This window comes from Lampetra planeri, chromosome 20, assembly GCF_965212315.1.
Source record: "Lampetra planeri chromosome 20, kcLamPlan1.2.h2, whole genome shotgun sequence".
NCBI classification, from domain to species: Eukaryota; Metazoa; Chordata; class Hyperoartia; order Petromyzontiformes; family Petromyzontidae; genus Lampetra; species Lampetra planeri.
In genome coordinates, this window is record NC_136126.1 from 49693 (window position 1) to 66966 (window position 17274).

General features: G+C 53.1%; 2 protein-coding genes across 7 annotated transcripts in view; one reads left to right on the plus strand and one right to left on the minus strand.

Annotated features, from left to right (window-relative positions):
- Nucleotides 1-1272: 1272 nt before the first annotated feature.
- LOC144724206 (nucleus accumbens-associated protein 1-like) lies at nt 1273-15690 on the plus strand. Of its 6 annotated transcripts, none has more exons than XM_078603124.1 (11): nt 1273-1364; nt 7125-7205; nt 7984-8377; nt 9462-9658; nt 9852-10151; nt 11821-12037; nt 12153-12386; nt 12603-12755; nt 12899-13004; nt 13453-13550; nt 14370-15690. In XM_078603124.1, exons 3-11 carry the CDS (start codon nt 8191-8193, stop codon nt 14741-14743), a joined length of 1866 nt encoding a protein of 621 aa, XP_078459250.1. In that variant the 5' UTR covers nt 1273-1364; nt 7125-7205; nt 7984-8190; the 3' UTR covers nt 14744-15690. The 6 variants fall into 6 exon arrangements, with proteins under 6 accessions (XP_078459250.1, XP_078459254.1, XP_078459249.1 ...); XM_078603128.1 differs by having other exon boundaries at nt 1304-1617; nt 12168-12386; XM_078603123.1 differs by having other exon boundaries at nt 1305-1617.
- The window catches only part of XPR1 (xenotropic and polytropic retrovirus receptor 1), a 42435-nt gene continuing 40267 nt past the window's right edge, over nt 15107-17274 (minus strand). Inside the window, exon 16 of the mRNA XM_078603122.1 lies at nt 15107-15565. Coding sequence (XP_078459248.1) covers nt 15556-15565 — 10 coding nt within the window. The 3' untranslated portion in view covers nt 15107-15555. The remainder of the gene's footprint in view (nt 15566-17274) is intronic.

The following is a 17274-nucleotide window of genomic DNA, read 5'->3' on the forward strand; positions in this document are numbered from 1 at the left end:
GACAGCTCGACGAAGCGGCTTATGTGGAAATAAATAGAAGCCTCATACTTTAAACGCACGTTCATTCTAAATGTGGTGGGAGACCCGGAGAAAGTTCAACTCGGCCATGGGGAGAACATGCCAACTCAAAGCATGCCAACTCATGGCCCACCCCAAACCACGGCAGATGCTGATAGCTGCTCCTGCTGCTGCTGCACACGTGGGGAATGTAGTCTCCAGCAGCAGCAGGAGTCAGCAGTGTGCGCCTGTGGTCATCCCGACCAGACACAGCGGAGAACCACGACCTGATAATGCCCCATCCACAAACACGAAGGGCGCATCATCACAGCGACACACTCCGCTGCTCCTGACGCGGTTATCTGGCGTGAGCACCTGAATGCGAAGTTGTGGTTGTTGTTCTGCATCTACGAGGTCGTGGTCGTTGATCTGCATCTACGAGGTCGTGGTTGTTGATCTGCATCTACGAGGTCGTGGTTGTTGTTCTGCATCTACGAGGTTGTTGATCTGCATCTACGAGATCGTGGTTGTTGATCTGCATCTACGAGGTTGTTGATCTGCATCTACGAAGTCGTGGTTGTTGATCTGCATCTACGAGGTTGTTGATCTGCATCTACGAGGTTGTGGTTGTTGATCTGCATCTACGAGGTTGTTGATCTGCATCTACGAGGTTGTGGTTGTTGATCTGCATCTACGAGGTTGTTGATCTGCATCTACGAAGTCGTGGTTGTTGATCTGCATCTACGAGGTTGTGGTTGTTGATCTGTATCTACGAAGTCGTGGTTGTTGCTCTGCATCTACGAAGTTGTGGTTGTTCTGCATCTACGAGGTTGTTGATCTGCATCTACGAAGTCGTGGTTGTTGCTCTGCATCTACGAAGTTGTGGTTGTTCTGCATCTACGAGGTTGTTGATCTGCATCTACGAAGTCGTGGTTGTTGCTCTGCATCTACGAAGTTGTGGTTGTTCTGCATCTACGAGGTTGTTGATCTGCATCTACGAGGTCGTGGTTGTTGATCTGCATCTACGAAGTTGTGGTTGTTGCTCTGCATCTACGAAGTTGTGGTTGTTCTGCATCTACGAGGTTGTTGATCTGCATCTACGAAGTCGTGGTTGTTGTTCTGCATCTACGAGGTTGTTGATCTGCATCTACGAGGTCGTGGTTGTTGATCTGCATCTACGAAGTTGTGGTTGTTGCTCTGCATCAGCTGCGACACGAGCTGACGAGTGACACCGAGGACAGTCCACGAGGCGCCGCCCCGCCGCGCTCGGCGCTCGACTGCGTCGCCTGGGGCCGCGCCCAGGACGCGCGGCGGAGTGCGGAGCGCGCGGATCTCGCGGAGGAGTCGCGGAGTCGTCGCGCTCGGAGGTAACTTGGGGCGGCAGTGGCGCTCTCCCCTCGCCCCGCCTCGCCCTCCCCGGGCAGTGCGCTCGGCTGCCCGGCCGCGTCTCCTCTCGGGACGCCGCCACTCGCTTCACCGCCTCGGCCGCGCCGCTGCTCACGCGCAGAGGCGCCACCCCAGGGCTCGGACCGGGACCCCCCCCTGGTCGGATTGTTGAGGCCCCGGGCGCGGAGCCTCCTGGCCGCGAAGGCGCTGGGCAAATCGCAGGCTTCTACTCGGGTAAGGCCGCACAGGCCGCGACGGCAAAAGTCGCGGGAGAGTGGCTCGAGGGGGGGCTCGAGAGGGGGGGGGGGGCTCGAGAGGGGGGGGGGGCTCGAGAGGGGGGGGGCTCGAGAGGGGGGGGGGGCTCGAGAGGGGGGGGGGGCTCGAGAGGGGGCCGAGAGGTCGCATCGGGGACCATCACTCGCTGCGAGAATTGGCGGCGCCGAGAAGCCGACGAGGAGGAGGAGGGGGGCTCGCGCTGGGTGCGGGCAGTGCGAGATCGTGAGCGAGTGTGGGCCGAGAATACAGGCGGGGAGGACGGGGTGAGACTGCGGGTAAGTGGTGTCTAAGGGTGGCCGTGAATGAGTGTGATGATCACGGTTTGCGGTAGTGATTGTGAGTGGATGTACTGATGATGGTGAGTGTGATGAAGGTGAGGGTGAGTAGTGTGAGGGTCACTGAGAGTGTGACATGGGTTGTGCTTCGACACGACGCCTATAGACGTGGAACTGACCGGAGGCGGATGCCCATTGCAGGGGGAATTCTCGTGCTACGAACACTTTGGCGACCTAAACAGACGAATGGTGCCGCTTGGCTACCCGCGCCACCCGTTCAAATGCCTCCATGTTCATGTCGCGGCAGCCCCATTGCACCTCCGAGTCGGTGAAGTAACGACACGGGAGTGCGACTCTGGCGTCCTCACGGGAGTTCATTGGGCCGGACACATCGCCGCCTCGTAACCAACCCCACGGTTTAACAATTCACGTTTGTTTCGCCTCGTGACGATTCTTGACCCCGACAGGTGGCTCGGAGGTGTAGAGGAAGCGGCTCTCAGGAGGAAGGTTGCGAGTTTCAATCCTGGGTTGAGGTTTATCAGCTCATCATCCTGACGATGTCGATACAGGTTCCACTTTGCGGGGAAGTCAACCGGTGGCCTATGGATAGAATGCAGAACTTCCACCTCTGGCTCCGGTGTGTAAACAGGACATGAGCATCACCTCGAGACTCATTTGAGTAGGAAATCACGTTGACTCGACTGCTTGGAAAAATAAACTTTGTGGCCTCGGCCATGAAGATTTCCCACCTACATCACACACAAATTGTGTGTGATGTAGGTTTATGTTTATGTCGCCTGTAGGTTCCTAAGACGCACGAATTGTGTGATGTCGGTGCTCGGCCCTATCTGTGAGACTGCGAGGCGGGCGATGTCGCTGTGTGGTGTCGCCATGCCGCGCGTTTCGTGTGCAAGCGCAGCGCGTTCCAACTTCGCATTCTTTGTGTGAAGTGGCGGCGCTGTTGGGATGTTCTATTGTTTAAAGGGCCCGTGGCGGCTCGACGCGTGAGGCAGTGAGGAGTTGAGCTTGTTTGCTCGCGGCTCGCGGTGGCGAATGTTGACCGCTCACACGGGCGTGGAGGTGCCGCTCCTCTGCCGTGTTTGAGTGGGGGGGGGGGGCTGCACAGCTGCGCTCACAGCCTGTGTGAGCACACAGTCTCTGCATGCTCACAGCCTGTGTGAGCACACAGACTCTGCATGCTCACAGCCTGTGTGAGCACACAGACTCTGCATGCTCACAGCCTGTGTAAGCACACAGACTGCGTGCTCACAGCCTGTGTAAGCACACAGACTGCGTGCTCACAGCCTGTGTAAGCACACAGACTCTGCATGCTCACAGCCTGTGTAAGCACACAGACAGCGTGCTCACAGCCTTTGTAAGCACGCAGACTCTGCGCTCGCAATCTGTGCTCACGCAACACCCAACCCTTGTGGCGGTTAGGAGGGGTCAAACTCTGTGTGACCGTCCACGTGTGACCCCACGTGGACGGTCGCTGGGCACGAGTGACCCTATCGTCTCAGACGGCGGTGTGCGCCGTGACAAGACGAGGTGGTCTTGCGGTGTCTTCTTGCCGTCGCGACCCTCCCTGGCCGCTGTCGTTTGGCATGCACGGGCCTGCGTGTGCGCCTCACTAATGCACATTAAAGTGTTTACACGCTGCCGCCGCCGCCGCATGCTGATGACATACTTAGCGGATGACATAACGCCGGCGGGAGCGTGCGTGGAATGGCAATGCCCACGCCGCGTTCCTAAGACGCAGGAGCTCATCCAACAGCGCACGAATCGCGCTCAGTTAAAGTGCAAATAATGGACGTGGCAAAGTGCAAATAATGGACGGTAGTGCCCAGGTCAGCAGCGGGGAGGCCACGGCACAGCACTCGTATGGGTGGCCTCGCTGAATGAGGCCGTGTTCGGCCACAGCCGAGGGCACTTGGGCGTTGAAGGATGATTACTGGTAAAGAAGGATGGTACCCCGTGAAGGGTTGCAAGGTGTTGTTTCTTTAAGACCTGCCTGGCGCGTGCTGGCCACAATCAACAGACAAAGCAAATGTCGCACCGGCCAGTGGTCCCTGTGTGTTGACGAGTGCACAATGCGTTGAGGCGGTGTGCGGCACGCGTAGCCCGCACGAACGTGCCTGCGTCAGTCCCGTGCACGACTAAATGTGTCGTGGTCATCGGGGAGTGGCGTGGTCGGCGATGAGTCGTGTTTGGTTAAGTCAAAGTGATCGACCTCTTGCCCAAATGAACCTCAAGGCGGTGCTCGTTTGGGCACCAAATCAACGAGCATATTTGCGCACGTGACAACCTGATTTTATGTGGCTCTGCCGTGTAGTGGAGGCTACAATAACAAGTTGGCATTTTACCTACACGATCTAACCCAAAATAAACCAATTATGCTCATCTCCTTTACAAAGATTGATTCTGATTTTGATATGCCTATAGCGTGGACAAGTCTCTCCACAGACAACCTTTGTTGAATTCTCCACGAAGTGGTATTTATTTTATTGACCCTGGAGGGATAATGGGCTGACTCAACCCCCAACCATGATCTGAACTCAGATCACCGATTGACAGCCGTAGACTCTCCTGCTGAGCCACCTCACCGGTTGATGAGTAGTGTGGTGGTGGATGAGTAGTGTGGTGGTGGATGAGTGGTCTGTATAGCTCTCTGAAGTCCTGTTCAAGCAGTGAGAGACCATCTTGTTGAATGTGAGTGGAGTAGCTGTTTTTAGGGCCTTGTCATTTAATAGCGCAGCGATGCGTGTGAGTTGATGTAAAACATTATTGTGGGTAAACTGTATTGGATCACTTGGCGATGTGTAGTCTGCCGTCTGGTGTAACCAGTTGTCTGTGTCGCCTGCTGTCTGTGTGTATAACTTGCTGTCTGTGTGTATAACTTGCCATCTGTGTGGTCTGCCCTCTGTAATCTTGTCTGTGTAGCCTGATGTCTGGTTACTCTAGTGTCTGTATGGCCTGCTGTGTGGTTAGCCTGCTGTTAGTCTGGTTGGTCTGATGTCTGGTTAGCCTGCTGTTTGTCTGGTTGGTCTGATGTCTGGTTAGCCTGCTGTTAGTCTGGTTGGTCTGATGTCTGGTTAGCCTGCTGTTTGTCTGGTTGGTCTGATGTCTGGTTACCTGCTGTTTGTCTGGTTGGTCTGATGTCTGGTTACCTGCTGTTTGTCTGGTTGGTCTGATGTCTGGTTAGCCTGCTGTTTGTCTGGTTGGTCTGATGTCTGGTTAGCCTGCTGTTTGTCTGGTTGGTCTGATGTCTGGTTAGCCTGCTGTTAGTCTGGTTGGTCTGATGTCTGGTTAGCCTGCTGTTTGTCTGGTTGGTCTGATGTCTGGTTAGCCTGCTGTTTGTCTGGTTGGTCTGATGTCTGGTTAGCCTGCTGTTAGTCTGGTTGGTCTGATGTCTGGTTAGCCTGCTGTTTGTCTGGTTGGTCTGATGTCTGGTTAGCCTGCTGTTTGTCTGGTTGGTCTGATGTCTGGTTAGCCTGCTGTTTGTCTGGTTGGTCTGATGTCTGGTTAGCCTGCTGTTTGTCTGGTTGGTCTGATGTCTGGTTAGCCTGCTGTTTGTCTGGTTGGTCTGATGTCTGGTTAGCCTGCTGTTAGTCTGGTTGGTCTGATGTCTGGTTAGCCTGCTGTTTGTCTGGTTGGTCTGATGTCTGGTTAGCCTGCTGTTTGTCTGGTTGGTCTGATGTCTGGTTAGCCTGCTGTTTGTCTGGTTGGTCTGATGTCTGGTTAGCCTGCTGTTAGTCTGGTTGGTCTGATGTCTGGTTAGCCTGCTGTTTGTCTGGTTGGTCTGATGTCTGGTTAGCCTGCTGTTTGTCTGGTTGGTCTGATGTCTGGTTAGCCTGCTGTTTGTCTGGTTGGTCTGATGTCTGGTTAGCCTGCTGTTTGTCTGGTTGGTCTGATGTCTGGTTAGCCTGCTGTTTGTCTGGTTGGTCTGATGTCTGGTTAGCCTGCTGTTAGTCTGGTTGGTCTGATGTCTGGTTAGCCTGCTGTTTGTCTGGTTGGTCTGATGTCTGGTTAGCCTGCTGTTTGTCTGGTTGGTCTGATGTCTGGTTAGCCTGCTGTTTGTCTGGTTGGTCTGATGTCTGGTTAGCCTGCTGTTAGTCTGGTTGGTCTGATGTCTGGTTAGCCTGCTGTTTGTCTGGTTGGTCTGATGTCTGGTTAGCCTGCTGTTTGTCTGGTTGGTCTGATGTCTGGTTAGCCTGCTGTTAGTCTGGTTGGTCTGATGTCTGGTTAGCCTGCTGTTAGTCTGGTTGGTCTGATGTCTGGTTAGCCTGCTGTTAGTCTGGTTGGTCTGATGTCTGGTTAGCCTGCTGTTTGTCTGGTTGGTCTGATGTCTGGTTAGCCTGCTGTTAGTCTGGTTGGTCTGATGTCTGGTTAGCCTGCTGTTTGTCTGGTTGGTCTGATGTCTGGTTACCTGCTGTTTGTCTGGTTGGTCTGATGTCTGGTTAGCCTGCTGTTTGTCTGGTTGGTCTGATGTCTGGTTAGCCTGCTGTTTGTCTGGTTGGTCTGATGTCTGGTTAGCCTGCTGTTTGTCTGGTTGGTCTGATGTCTGGTTAGCCTGCTGTTAGTCTGGTTGGTCTGATGTCTGGTTAGCCTGCTGTTTGTCTGGTTGGTCTGATGTCTGGTTAGCCTGCTGTTTGTCTGGTTGGTCTGATGTCTGGTTAGCCTGCTGTTTGTCTGGTTGGTCTGATGTCTGGTTAGCCTGCTGTTTGTCTGGTTGGTCTGATGTCTGGTTCGCCTGCTGTTTGTCTGGTTGGTCTGCTGTCTGGTTCGCCTGCTGCTTGTCTGGTTCATTTTCTGTGTGGCTGTGGAGTCTGCTGTTTTTCTGGGTGAACTGTTGTATTTCTCGTTATTCTGCTGTGCGGCTGTACATTCTGCTGTTTGATTAGCCTGCTGTTTAGTTTGTATGCTGTATGGCTGTATAGCCTGTTTGTATAGCCTGCTGTCTGTTATCTGGTTATTATGTTTTGCGACTGGCACGTTTGGATAGGATCCGCGACTGTAGGGCACAAAGTAAGTTGGCGCGCGCTGGTACAGTGTGAGTGTGTACATAGAATGTTAACGCGGGCCGCGCTGCTGCTTGACATGCGTGTCACATGGTGGGATATGCCGAATGGTGATGACTCATTTAGGCCGTCTGGGTCCCGTCTCAATCCCGCCCATTGTCTGCGTGCATAGACGCACGGCAACACGGAATCTCACACTGCTGCTGGTGACGGCAGCGCCTTCATACCCAACTTTGCCTGCGTCCTCCGTGCAGTGAGTGATTTTCTCTGTGATGTTCCCCGGTGACGAGCTGTGTTCCTCGGAGGCTGCTGAACACAAGTAGTTTTCTCCGCGTGCGTGTGTGGACTGGCCAGATAAGTGTACATTACAGCTGTGATCACGTTGGTGCATTTTATATCGTTTATCTCCATTGCTCAGACCAACTGTTTCGCTAACATCATTACCTATTGGCTTGGGATGAAGTTGAAACCAAAGTACAAAGGGCTGCTTTTGCATGCTGAGACATTGCTCTATCTGCTTGGCACTTGCAGGTTTGCGTGTCAGCATCTTGCAATGGAGACGATGGTGGCTTGTGGTGGTGATTGACTGTTTGCTAATGAGCCCCGCAGTGGGTGGCTGTAGTCTTGTGTTAATTTTACTACCTTGCATGGAGGCTCATCTCGTGTATTGTACTGAGGACACGATGTGCTCAATGGCAACACGATACCCACTGTTTGTCAAAGGATGCGCAGCTTTGATATGTGCAACATTTGTTTCTAGCAACCAAACATACATAATCACAGGAGGAAACTTTAACATGTATCCTCAGTTCACTCGATAGCTTTAGAAGAGAACGTTGCAGAAACTGAATAATTCTCCAAAGTGGCGCTGTATGGAAACCTGTGGCACGGCGTTGGACTACAACAATGTGCGTAGAACCTGTGATGTCAAGCAGCAGCAGCAGCAGCAGCAGCTGGAATGGACAGCACGAGGCACCGCATGTGGCAGTGTGTTCACGTCGTGTGTGCTTGCTGTCCCGCGCCTGTGGCAGGTCTGGCGGGCGGTCCTCTCCCCTGCCTCCGCGAGCCGTTCAGTGCGCGACTGCCGCGGCCGTGCGATGTTGGGAAGGAGCCGTCACGGCTCGGGAGGCGCCTAGGGGAGTTTCTGCGAGGCCACGTTCGCTCGCTTCCCACCGGCGCTTTGAAACGGTGTCGTGTGGTGCGCGAGGGCGGCGGGGCCGTGGCCTAGTGAAGCCGCCATGGCGTCCAGCGTGCAACTGGAGGTGCCGGATTTTGGCAGCGCCGTCTTGTGCAGCCTCAACGAGCAGCGCATGCAGGGCCTCTACTGCGACGTGACGGTGCGTGCCCGCGGACAGGATTTCCGCGCGCACCGCGCCGTGCTGGCCGCCAGCAGCGCCTACTTCCGCGACATATTCGCTAGCACAGGTACTGGGCGCACACACGACCTGGGTTTGATTCCCGACTGGGGCACCTTTCTGTGCTGAGTTTGTATGTCCACCCCCTGTTCTGCATGGGCTTCCTTTGGGTTCTCTGGTTTTCTCCCATCGTGAAAACAAACCCACGTAAAATGTAACTGGTATTGGCCAAACATCACCAATGCTCATCTGCAAATTACACACAGCAGCAAAATCGCTTTCTCCTGCGATAATTTGGCATCACTATCCTGAAAAAGATTATTGACAATTAATGAGGCTTTCATAGGTAAACAAGGAAAAATAATCAAGTCAAAAGTTATTTCCTGCTTTCTGAGCATTGGGGCATTGCTCATCTCTTACAGGCCTTCAGAGCCAGTGGTGGAAATTCCACTAACCTATGGTGGGGGCGAGTATCAAGAGGACAACTGTTGACTTCCTCACAAAGTGGTACTTGGTGGTAATCATTTTATTGACCCCTGGATGGACGATGAGCTAAGTCGACTCCCAATCTGTATTTGAATTCAGAACCTTCTGATCATGAGCCACTTGCTTGATCGCTGAGCCACTACAGAGGACAAAGACAAGCTACATTTACAGCCGCCACAGGCAACATCGCCCCTCCGTGAGCCTGAGCAGCACGTCGAGGTTTCATGTCTCGTGTACACAAATGTGAACTTAGGCGTCTTCACGTTTGTCGTGTGCTTGCACTCAGTTATTGTGTCTAACCAGGTGAAAACTCAAAGAGGCCAGGATGGTGTAACGTGTCACACAATGACAAAAGCAATAACATAATAACACTTCCAACAATGAAGCAAATAGAAATCAATGCAAAAACAACCACGTTACAGAAGATGTCAAAAACAGTGCCTAAATATACAGCAGGATTACATTAAATCAATGTCTTGGAATGAAAGTGGACTCATGACAAATTACTTTACAAAGCCACTCAGTCAAACTATCATCAAAATTATTCTGGGTTGATAATTGTGCAAGTGCGTCAAGAGACGGTTGTATACGTCAAATACAACAGCAAGTGAAGTTTTGCCGCACAGAATCGACAGCTCGGATGGAGTTGAGCGGCCGTGTTCCCACAGCGAACGCAGAGGACGGCTCAGAGGGGCCCCTACAGGTGGAGCTGCCTCCTGCGATCCAGCCATGCTCGTTCCAGCAGGTGCTCACCTTCTGCTACACGGGGCGGCTCAGCCTCCCGGCGTGCGAGCAGTTCCTGGTGATGTACACGGCCGGCTTCCTGCAGATCCGTGGCATCGTCGAGCGGGGTGCTGAGCTCGCGGTACGGCAGTCGCGCAGCAGTGTGCGCGCGTGCACGTGGAGCGAACGTGACCATTTGTTATTGTGTACAGCGTGCACACGCCTGTGTTCTTCGTTGTTTGTAGAACATGCACGTCTTTCGAATATGTTCTGTCGTGTACGACAAACACACGTCGTCGTGGGTCGTGTGTCCATGCCATTGATTCTGACTGCAGATGGCCGCCAAAGTGAGCTCCCCACGCTGCGACTCGCAGACGGCTCCACAGCCGGAGGACGGCCTCTCGGAGTCGGAGAGTTCTGCGGTGGAGACCACCTCGCAGGGCGCGCCACACCTCTACCGCCTCACCCACCAGCCCTCCCCGCCGGGGCAGGGCCCGGGGCAGGGCCCTGGGCAGGGCCACGGGCGACATGTGCAGGGCCCGGGGAGGGATGGGACCACTCCGCCTGGGGCCACCTACCAGCAACACCAGAATCGGCACTCCCCACCTGGGCAGACGCATGCGTCACGCGCGCACGTATGTGTGCACGCTAGCAGCTACACCACCACTCGCCCAATATACACACACACAACCACCTTTTGCCACTAAGTGGCGGTAATGTCACCACAGCGCTTGTGCCAGGCTATGTGCATTTTGAGGCCATGTGAAGTGTCGAACGCCCGCTAGCAGGTCACGTGACAGACCCAGGTGCCATGGGTTGACTGACTGAGATGACTGGTCAATCGATGCACCACCTGTGCCCCCCACTGTGCTAACTTGCTGTGTTTTATCCACCCGGTGATCAATCTGCTCATGTTGTGAGCGTCGCTCCTCTCCCCTCTGTTGTTGTTGGAGGGCGACTGCCTCCAACTGCCCAGTAGTGTCCTTCACGAGCCTCCTCTACAGGGCGATCTTGACACCCCTGGTACCAGTCATAGATCTCCACAATCTCGTGCCACATCACTCCATCTCTTCTCTAGCCCGTGCCACGCCCGTATAGTCCCCTCTATCTGGCAGAACAGAAGCTGTTTAAAAAACAACACAGATAACACACACACAGTACACAAGCAACCACTGCAACACTACTTACATCCACTCATGTAACATATAGTACACAATTAGTGTTTATTCAGGACCAAATTCCTCAATCTTAAGACACCCCATAACACCAAAGTGCACTTCACCGAGGACACAAAGCTCACATGGTTCTCACTCATCCTCTGAGAATGCCTCAACTTCCTGGAATTCCATCGCTTCAGGTACTCTGCAAAGACCCATAACCTCACACTGAGACATCGACTCGGTGAAAACACACTGGGCACTTTTCTCTGTGAATATCCCAACACCTGGATTCCATCACTTCACAAACGTTCTTGGTTTGTGCCAATTTGATTCCGAGCTGGAGATTCTTTATAACTTAACTTGCATTTGACTCCTATGCCCTCATCTGTTTACACATTAGTGCAATAGTCACTCACTTTATCTGTTTAATGTTTCTTTAACTTAATTTTGTAATGTGCTGTGATCAGTCGAAATATAATCTTTCTGAGCCAACTCGCACTCCAGAAAGTCTAATTAACATTGATGTATGTTCATGCAATGTTTCCAATTTATCATGTGATGTTGTTTTTGTTTATTTCTATTTGCCTTGTTACTGTACTTTGTGTGTTTAGCAATTTTGGTGTCCCATTTTTGCAAATAAGACGCCTAGTCTCTTGAGTTTTCATCTGGTTAAGGGACCCACACGACACACACAATATACCACAGCATTACTTTACAAAAACACACAGCAACACAACCACCATGGGGACAAAATTACAAAGTACATTACATGACTGCACACATTGTGGACCCACAGCAACACCATTTACACAACTCACACCCATAATGAAAACACACAGCAACACTGTCACGACATAGAATGCTCCCACACACAAGGATGTGGCTGTGGATATTTAAGTACGAGGGAAAAACATGGGGTGGCTGATATTCCTCATCTCTAAACATCTGTGCCATCTTTAATTTAGAAAATGGCATTAACTCTTTAGGTATCGACAAGAAGTATACAACTCGGGCCCTTGTTTGGCATAAGCGTCTCAAGTCGGGAGCATAGTTGCGGGAGTGTGGAGTCTCCGGGACTGGCAAAGTTGCTCTGCATCCTCTCGCCCCACCGTTACACTGGACCCTTTGCCCCCCGTGTCCCCAGGCAGGGCAGTCGAGCCCTGCGCACGCGTTGGCCGGACAGCAGGGCTCGGGCAACCGGCTACATGGGTTGCTGCCGCGCGTGAAATTGGAGGCCGGAGGAGACGCGCAGCAGGCGGTGATTCAGTGCGTGCCAACGCACAAGCGGCTGTACGAGGGCCCCGGGGCGCAAGGCACCGTGGCCAGCAAGGCCCAGCGCAACAGCCATGGCGGGGCCACAGGTATGGAGCGGCAGATGCGCCTGCCACCCTCCGGCTGCCTCCCAACAACCTCTGCCTGCACCTTGCTGAGCTCCCCACATGGCCTCCCCACTCTCTCTCTCTGCTGTTGCCGAAGCTTCTGGTTATGCAGGGCGCAGCGACCAGGACAGCCCTGGTGCCGGCAGCTGCCTGCAGGGCCGGGAGAGCCCAGCAGGGGCAGGGGGCAGTGCCTTTGGGATAGAGGAGGGGGAGGAGGAAGGAGACGGGGAGGTGGGGGACGAGGAGGAGGGAGAAGAGGAGCCTTACGAAGAGGGTGGCGACGAATACTACGGCCACGTGTACAGCATGATGTCAGCTGCCTATCACTCGGGTAGGTCTGGCTCCCTAGCTGGGAAAGAACTGGGAGTTGGGGGACAGACGGTTGGGGTAGCTTAGGGCAGTGGATTGTAGGTATTGCCAAACATATAACATTTGGATAAAAAAATTAGGGTTCGTGTGATGTCAGAATAGATATGCCCGCTGTGAATTGTGTCGTGAACAAGTGTATGGGCTGCCCTGTGTACTGAATTTGTGTGTGCGCGTGTAGTTTGCGAGCGTGTAGAGTCTCTGCCCACGGCCCGTGGCTCGCGCTGCGAGCTGTCGGCCCTGCCTCCCGACCTACTCACGCAGATCGGTCAGCGTTGCCACCCTCACCTCTACTCCGAGGGAGACCCTGGGGAGAAGCTTGAGCTGGTATCAGGTCAGTGGACCGACACCGATGTCCGCTTGTGACTTGCATCCTGTCAAGATTAATTGTGCTGGCAAGACTCGGTGCAGTCTCCATGCTGTACTTGCTGTGCACTCGTGGACTCAAGGCTCAACACGACTGCTCGTGCCGTGCAGGAACGGGCGTCTACATCACGCGGGGGCAGCTCATGAACTGTCACTTGTGTGCCGGCGTGCGGCACAAGGTGCTGCTGCGCCGTCTGCTTGCGGCATTCTTTGACCGGTACCGATGCACAAACACGTGCCCGTGTGGCTGCACGGGCTTGAGCGGCCAGTGCTGTGAGCGAGCACCTATTCAAAAGACCACCATGGCACACGTAGGTTTGGTGTAGCCACCTTGTCTCACCAGTGCTGACATCATTTACACTGCACCAGGCACTCACTCGAGAAAAGGTTCAGATGCCGAATGCCACAAATGTAGTCCGTAACTGGAAATTAAACCCAAGTGGCTGGGTTCATATTGCATTGCAGTAGCCACTGGGTGACTGCTGCCCATACACATCAATTCACAGAGGTGTGCATAAACACAAACCTATTCACACACACAGAAACGAGTTCTGCATTTAGCCTAATAGACTCCTGTTTTTGGTGTAGTTTGGGGTGTACTTGTGTGGGTCTGTGTGTGCTGCATGTTGTTGTATGTGTGGTATGTGGTCGTGCTGTGGGTGCAGAACCACTCTGGCAAACAGCTGTGGCACTGGGATTCGCTCTTCCACGAACGATCCAACGCGCAAGCCGCTGGACAGCCGTGTCCTCAATGCCGTCAAACGTAGGTCACCCCCTATTGTCATGTGACCTCCCGCTCGTCACCAAGACAGCCTCCACCTCATTGTTGTGCACCTCCATATTCCAGCATTCACCTCTTCTCACCTCTTCCACAGTCCACGTTCGATGATTCAGCAGTCGCTCTCAGCCATCACCCCGTGAATGCATTTTTTTGGAAAGTGAGAAAATCATGTCACCCCAATCTAGGAGTTTGAGAAAGTTATTCCAGGAAGTGCTCCTCATCCGCGAAGCTAAAAGTTTGATTCGTGACACAGGTGCCTGTGTGGAGTTCTCCCTCTGTCCGTCATCGGATTCCTCCGGGTTATCCAGTTTCCTCCCTTCACTGAAAACAATGTCATTGGTGTTGACCAAACATTGCAAATTAGCAGGACCCTCATGAAAAAGCCTTAAGACGCAAATAATTAGTATAATCAATAATCGACCACCTGTAATCCCTGGCCCCAAGCAGGAACTTTGGAGGGGAAGCTGAGAGTTAAGCCACGTGACATTTTACAGGAAACTTGTACAAGGTTTACACAGCATTCATGGTACAGTAATGCCAGAAATTACGTCTCCCCCTTTTGCATCATTTCGCAAATACATCCTAAGTCAATTAATACCACGACCTGATTTGCGTCACCTCAGCCCACACCACTTAGGTCGCTGGCAGCATCTGCCTTTTCTCATATCAGTTGCCTCAGCCTTCGTCTCCACCAAATTCATGTCTGATGTTCCTGCGGTGCTGTTGAGTTATCATCTGCTCCGAGTCAAGTGCTGTTGTAGTTTTCTCACGAAGAGCCCGCCCGTGTCGCTGCCTCCTCAGTTTACTGCCAGAAGTTCGCCCCCAACTTCCGCGAGAGCGAGATGAACGTGATCGCGGCCGACATGTGCACCAACGCGCGCCGCGTGCGCAAGCGCTGGCTGCACTCGGCGCTGCCTGAGAGAGACATCATGTACCACGGCCTCCTGCCCGACCTGCAGGGCTGCTACGAGGGCCCGGATGGGGAGGCCGAGCCGCCGGACCAGGGTGGTGGCGCCGGGGGGGCCCTGGAGCACTCGGCAGTGGTTGGGGGGGGCGGCCTCCCTGACCACGCGTCGTCATACGACGGCTCCGACCCGGCCGTGCACTCGTACGAGAGCTCGGGGGACGAGGCCAGGGGGAACTTGACGAGCGGCGGCTATGAGGGACAGCACTGAGAGGGGCGGCGGTGCTGGGGAGGAGGGGGGCATCCTCTTCCCCCCCCCCACCCCCCTGCGCAACAACGCCGCGAGAGGCCTGCGCAGCGTAGGCAACGCTTTTTACGTAGATTTTTTTTGTGATTTTAGGTGGGGGCCGTGTAAACAGCACGTGGACGGGGCGAGCGAGAGATCGTGTGAGCAAAATAAGAACTCGTCCGGCATCGAGACTGTTAGTGTGTACGTTGTAGTGTGCGTGTGCTTTAGGATCGGTTTACATCGTGAGAGAGTCTCGACCGCGGTACAGGTCTGTTCAGAGTTTTTGAAGAAGCACATGGACACGTGTGAGCCACGCGGCAAGAATGTCACCGGCCGCGCAGCCTCTGAAACTCGGACCTTTTATTGAGCGGAAGAAAGTGGAGATTGGTCGGCCTTCCAGGACAAGGAGTTGTCTTGCTTCTTTCTGTTTCCATATCACCACATCGGGGCTTATGTGCAAAAAACAGAATCCCAAGTCTTTTGTCAGGAGTGTGGCTTTTATATGATGCAAGTGGTAAATTGCACTGCTAAGAGGTTTATGAAAAACCTTGGACGACCAAATTGGCATCGCAGGGGAAGCAATGTAATGGTGCCCAACAACCCAAACGTGCTTGGCGACTCCATAAGCTGCCTGCCGGTGGCTGTGTTGTTGCTGCCTTGAGTGGCTCTCAAGTAGACGCCGCTCGCTCTGGGGAGTTGCTGCTTCGACTCCAGACAGCAGCAGTGACTGCGCTGCTGCTTTACAAGTTACGCGGTCAAAAACCCAGCGGTGGCAAACTTTTGTGTATTTTGATTTAGTAGCATCTGTAAGACAAAGGCAGAATTTTATACACTAATTTATTTTCACAACTACTAATTTGCATTATTAAAACATTTTGTAAATAAATTAAGACATACAACAGTAAATAAAGTTTGATTGAAGGCAAAAACTGCCTCTGTTTTGTTTTACCTCCAACTTCAAACAACGAACACGACACCATCCACAAGTACCCTGCCCATGAGAAGGACAGCGCAATGACGCAGCATGCAGGGGTTGGGCTTGGAAGGGGAGGACCGCCATTGCGTCTCTTCCAAGAATCCGTTTTGAAAATTACAAACGACAACTAGCACAGGACAGCGCACGGGACATAACTGCACAGCCAATCGCAATCCACTAGGAGAGCCCAGAGAAACCACCTACCTACACAAGCAAGTTTACAACAGCACAGACACCAACACCACCAGCTCCGCCTTCCAGCTACAGCCACTTGGGCTTGGGGGGGAGGGGGGGCAAACACTGATCTTCCTCCTGCACGCTGTGCGACGTCTCTGCAATCGCCTGTGTCCATTAAGGCTGGCTAAGGGCACGAATGCAGCGTGCAATTGTAAGATTCTCTCTGCCCTGAAACCAAACCTGACCGACATAAGAAGATTTTGGTTACGTTTGAAAACATCCCAGGAAGGAGTCAATGCTAGTTATGGCGTTAAAAGCAACACCGAACGATTGTTGTTTAACAAGTGCTACAAAAGCTTCTTCTGCAATAAAACTGCCTCAAACCCACTGATGGGGGTTCAAATGGGGCCCCAAGCCCAATAAGCTCAAAGCCTCCACTGTCCATGGCCACCCAGAGATTATGGGAATTCAGGGGGACCTGGAGACACTGGGTCAAACAGCACCACCAGTGGACACGGGGACAGCAGTTGACACCTCGATATGAAATCTAGTAGTACATCCATAGCTACATCCAGACTTGAACCTACGTTTAAAAGAGGTCGACGGCACTATACTGAATTCTATAAGAGCACAGATGCATTGCTTAGTGCTTGGGGTTTGCATGGATGCAAGACCGTGCTACTCTAACGATTAGCAGTTTACTATGTACGGTGCGAAAGAAGTTCAACATACTGCTGTGAGGAGGAAATACAGGTCGCTAGGGTGGCACAGGGCTTCACAACGTGAGAATTGAGGGGTCTCCACGAACCTGGCGACCATGGTCCTGGTGTGGGGCCACCTCTAATCGTGTAACATACAGAGTGACACACAACCTCACATTCACTAAATGGCAAAAAGATTCTTGCACCATTTGTGGAGCACAACAGCCCCTGTGATTAAAGTCTCTGGCTAATTTGCCAAAAACTGGTCACAGCCTGCTCCAAAACCCAAAAGAAAAACGATGCATAAAAAATATACGGATGAAGTGAAAAGGTCACGTGTGACCTGAGCTCCAATGCCTTGGAGGCCCAGGAGTAGTCGCCACCTTTTCCAGAGACCAAACCCGGACATATTTCTCAGTCCGCATAGGTTTATCAAAACTGCAGTAAACTGTAATAAAGTTCAACGCGATGCCGGTACTAAATCAATTCCTGCCACCTGCACGCAGATGCCAAATGCCGACTGTTCGGCTCAAACCCGGACAGGTGGCGACCCTTCACAGGAGCCCTCATTACATTTCCACCCCGTGACCACCAAGGGGCGGACTTGCCTCTGTGGCACCCCGCGTCTCTGCGCGCTGCCACCAACAGCAGAGCCCACG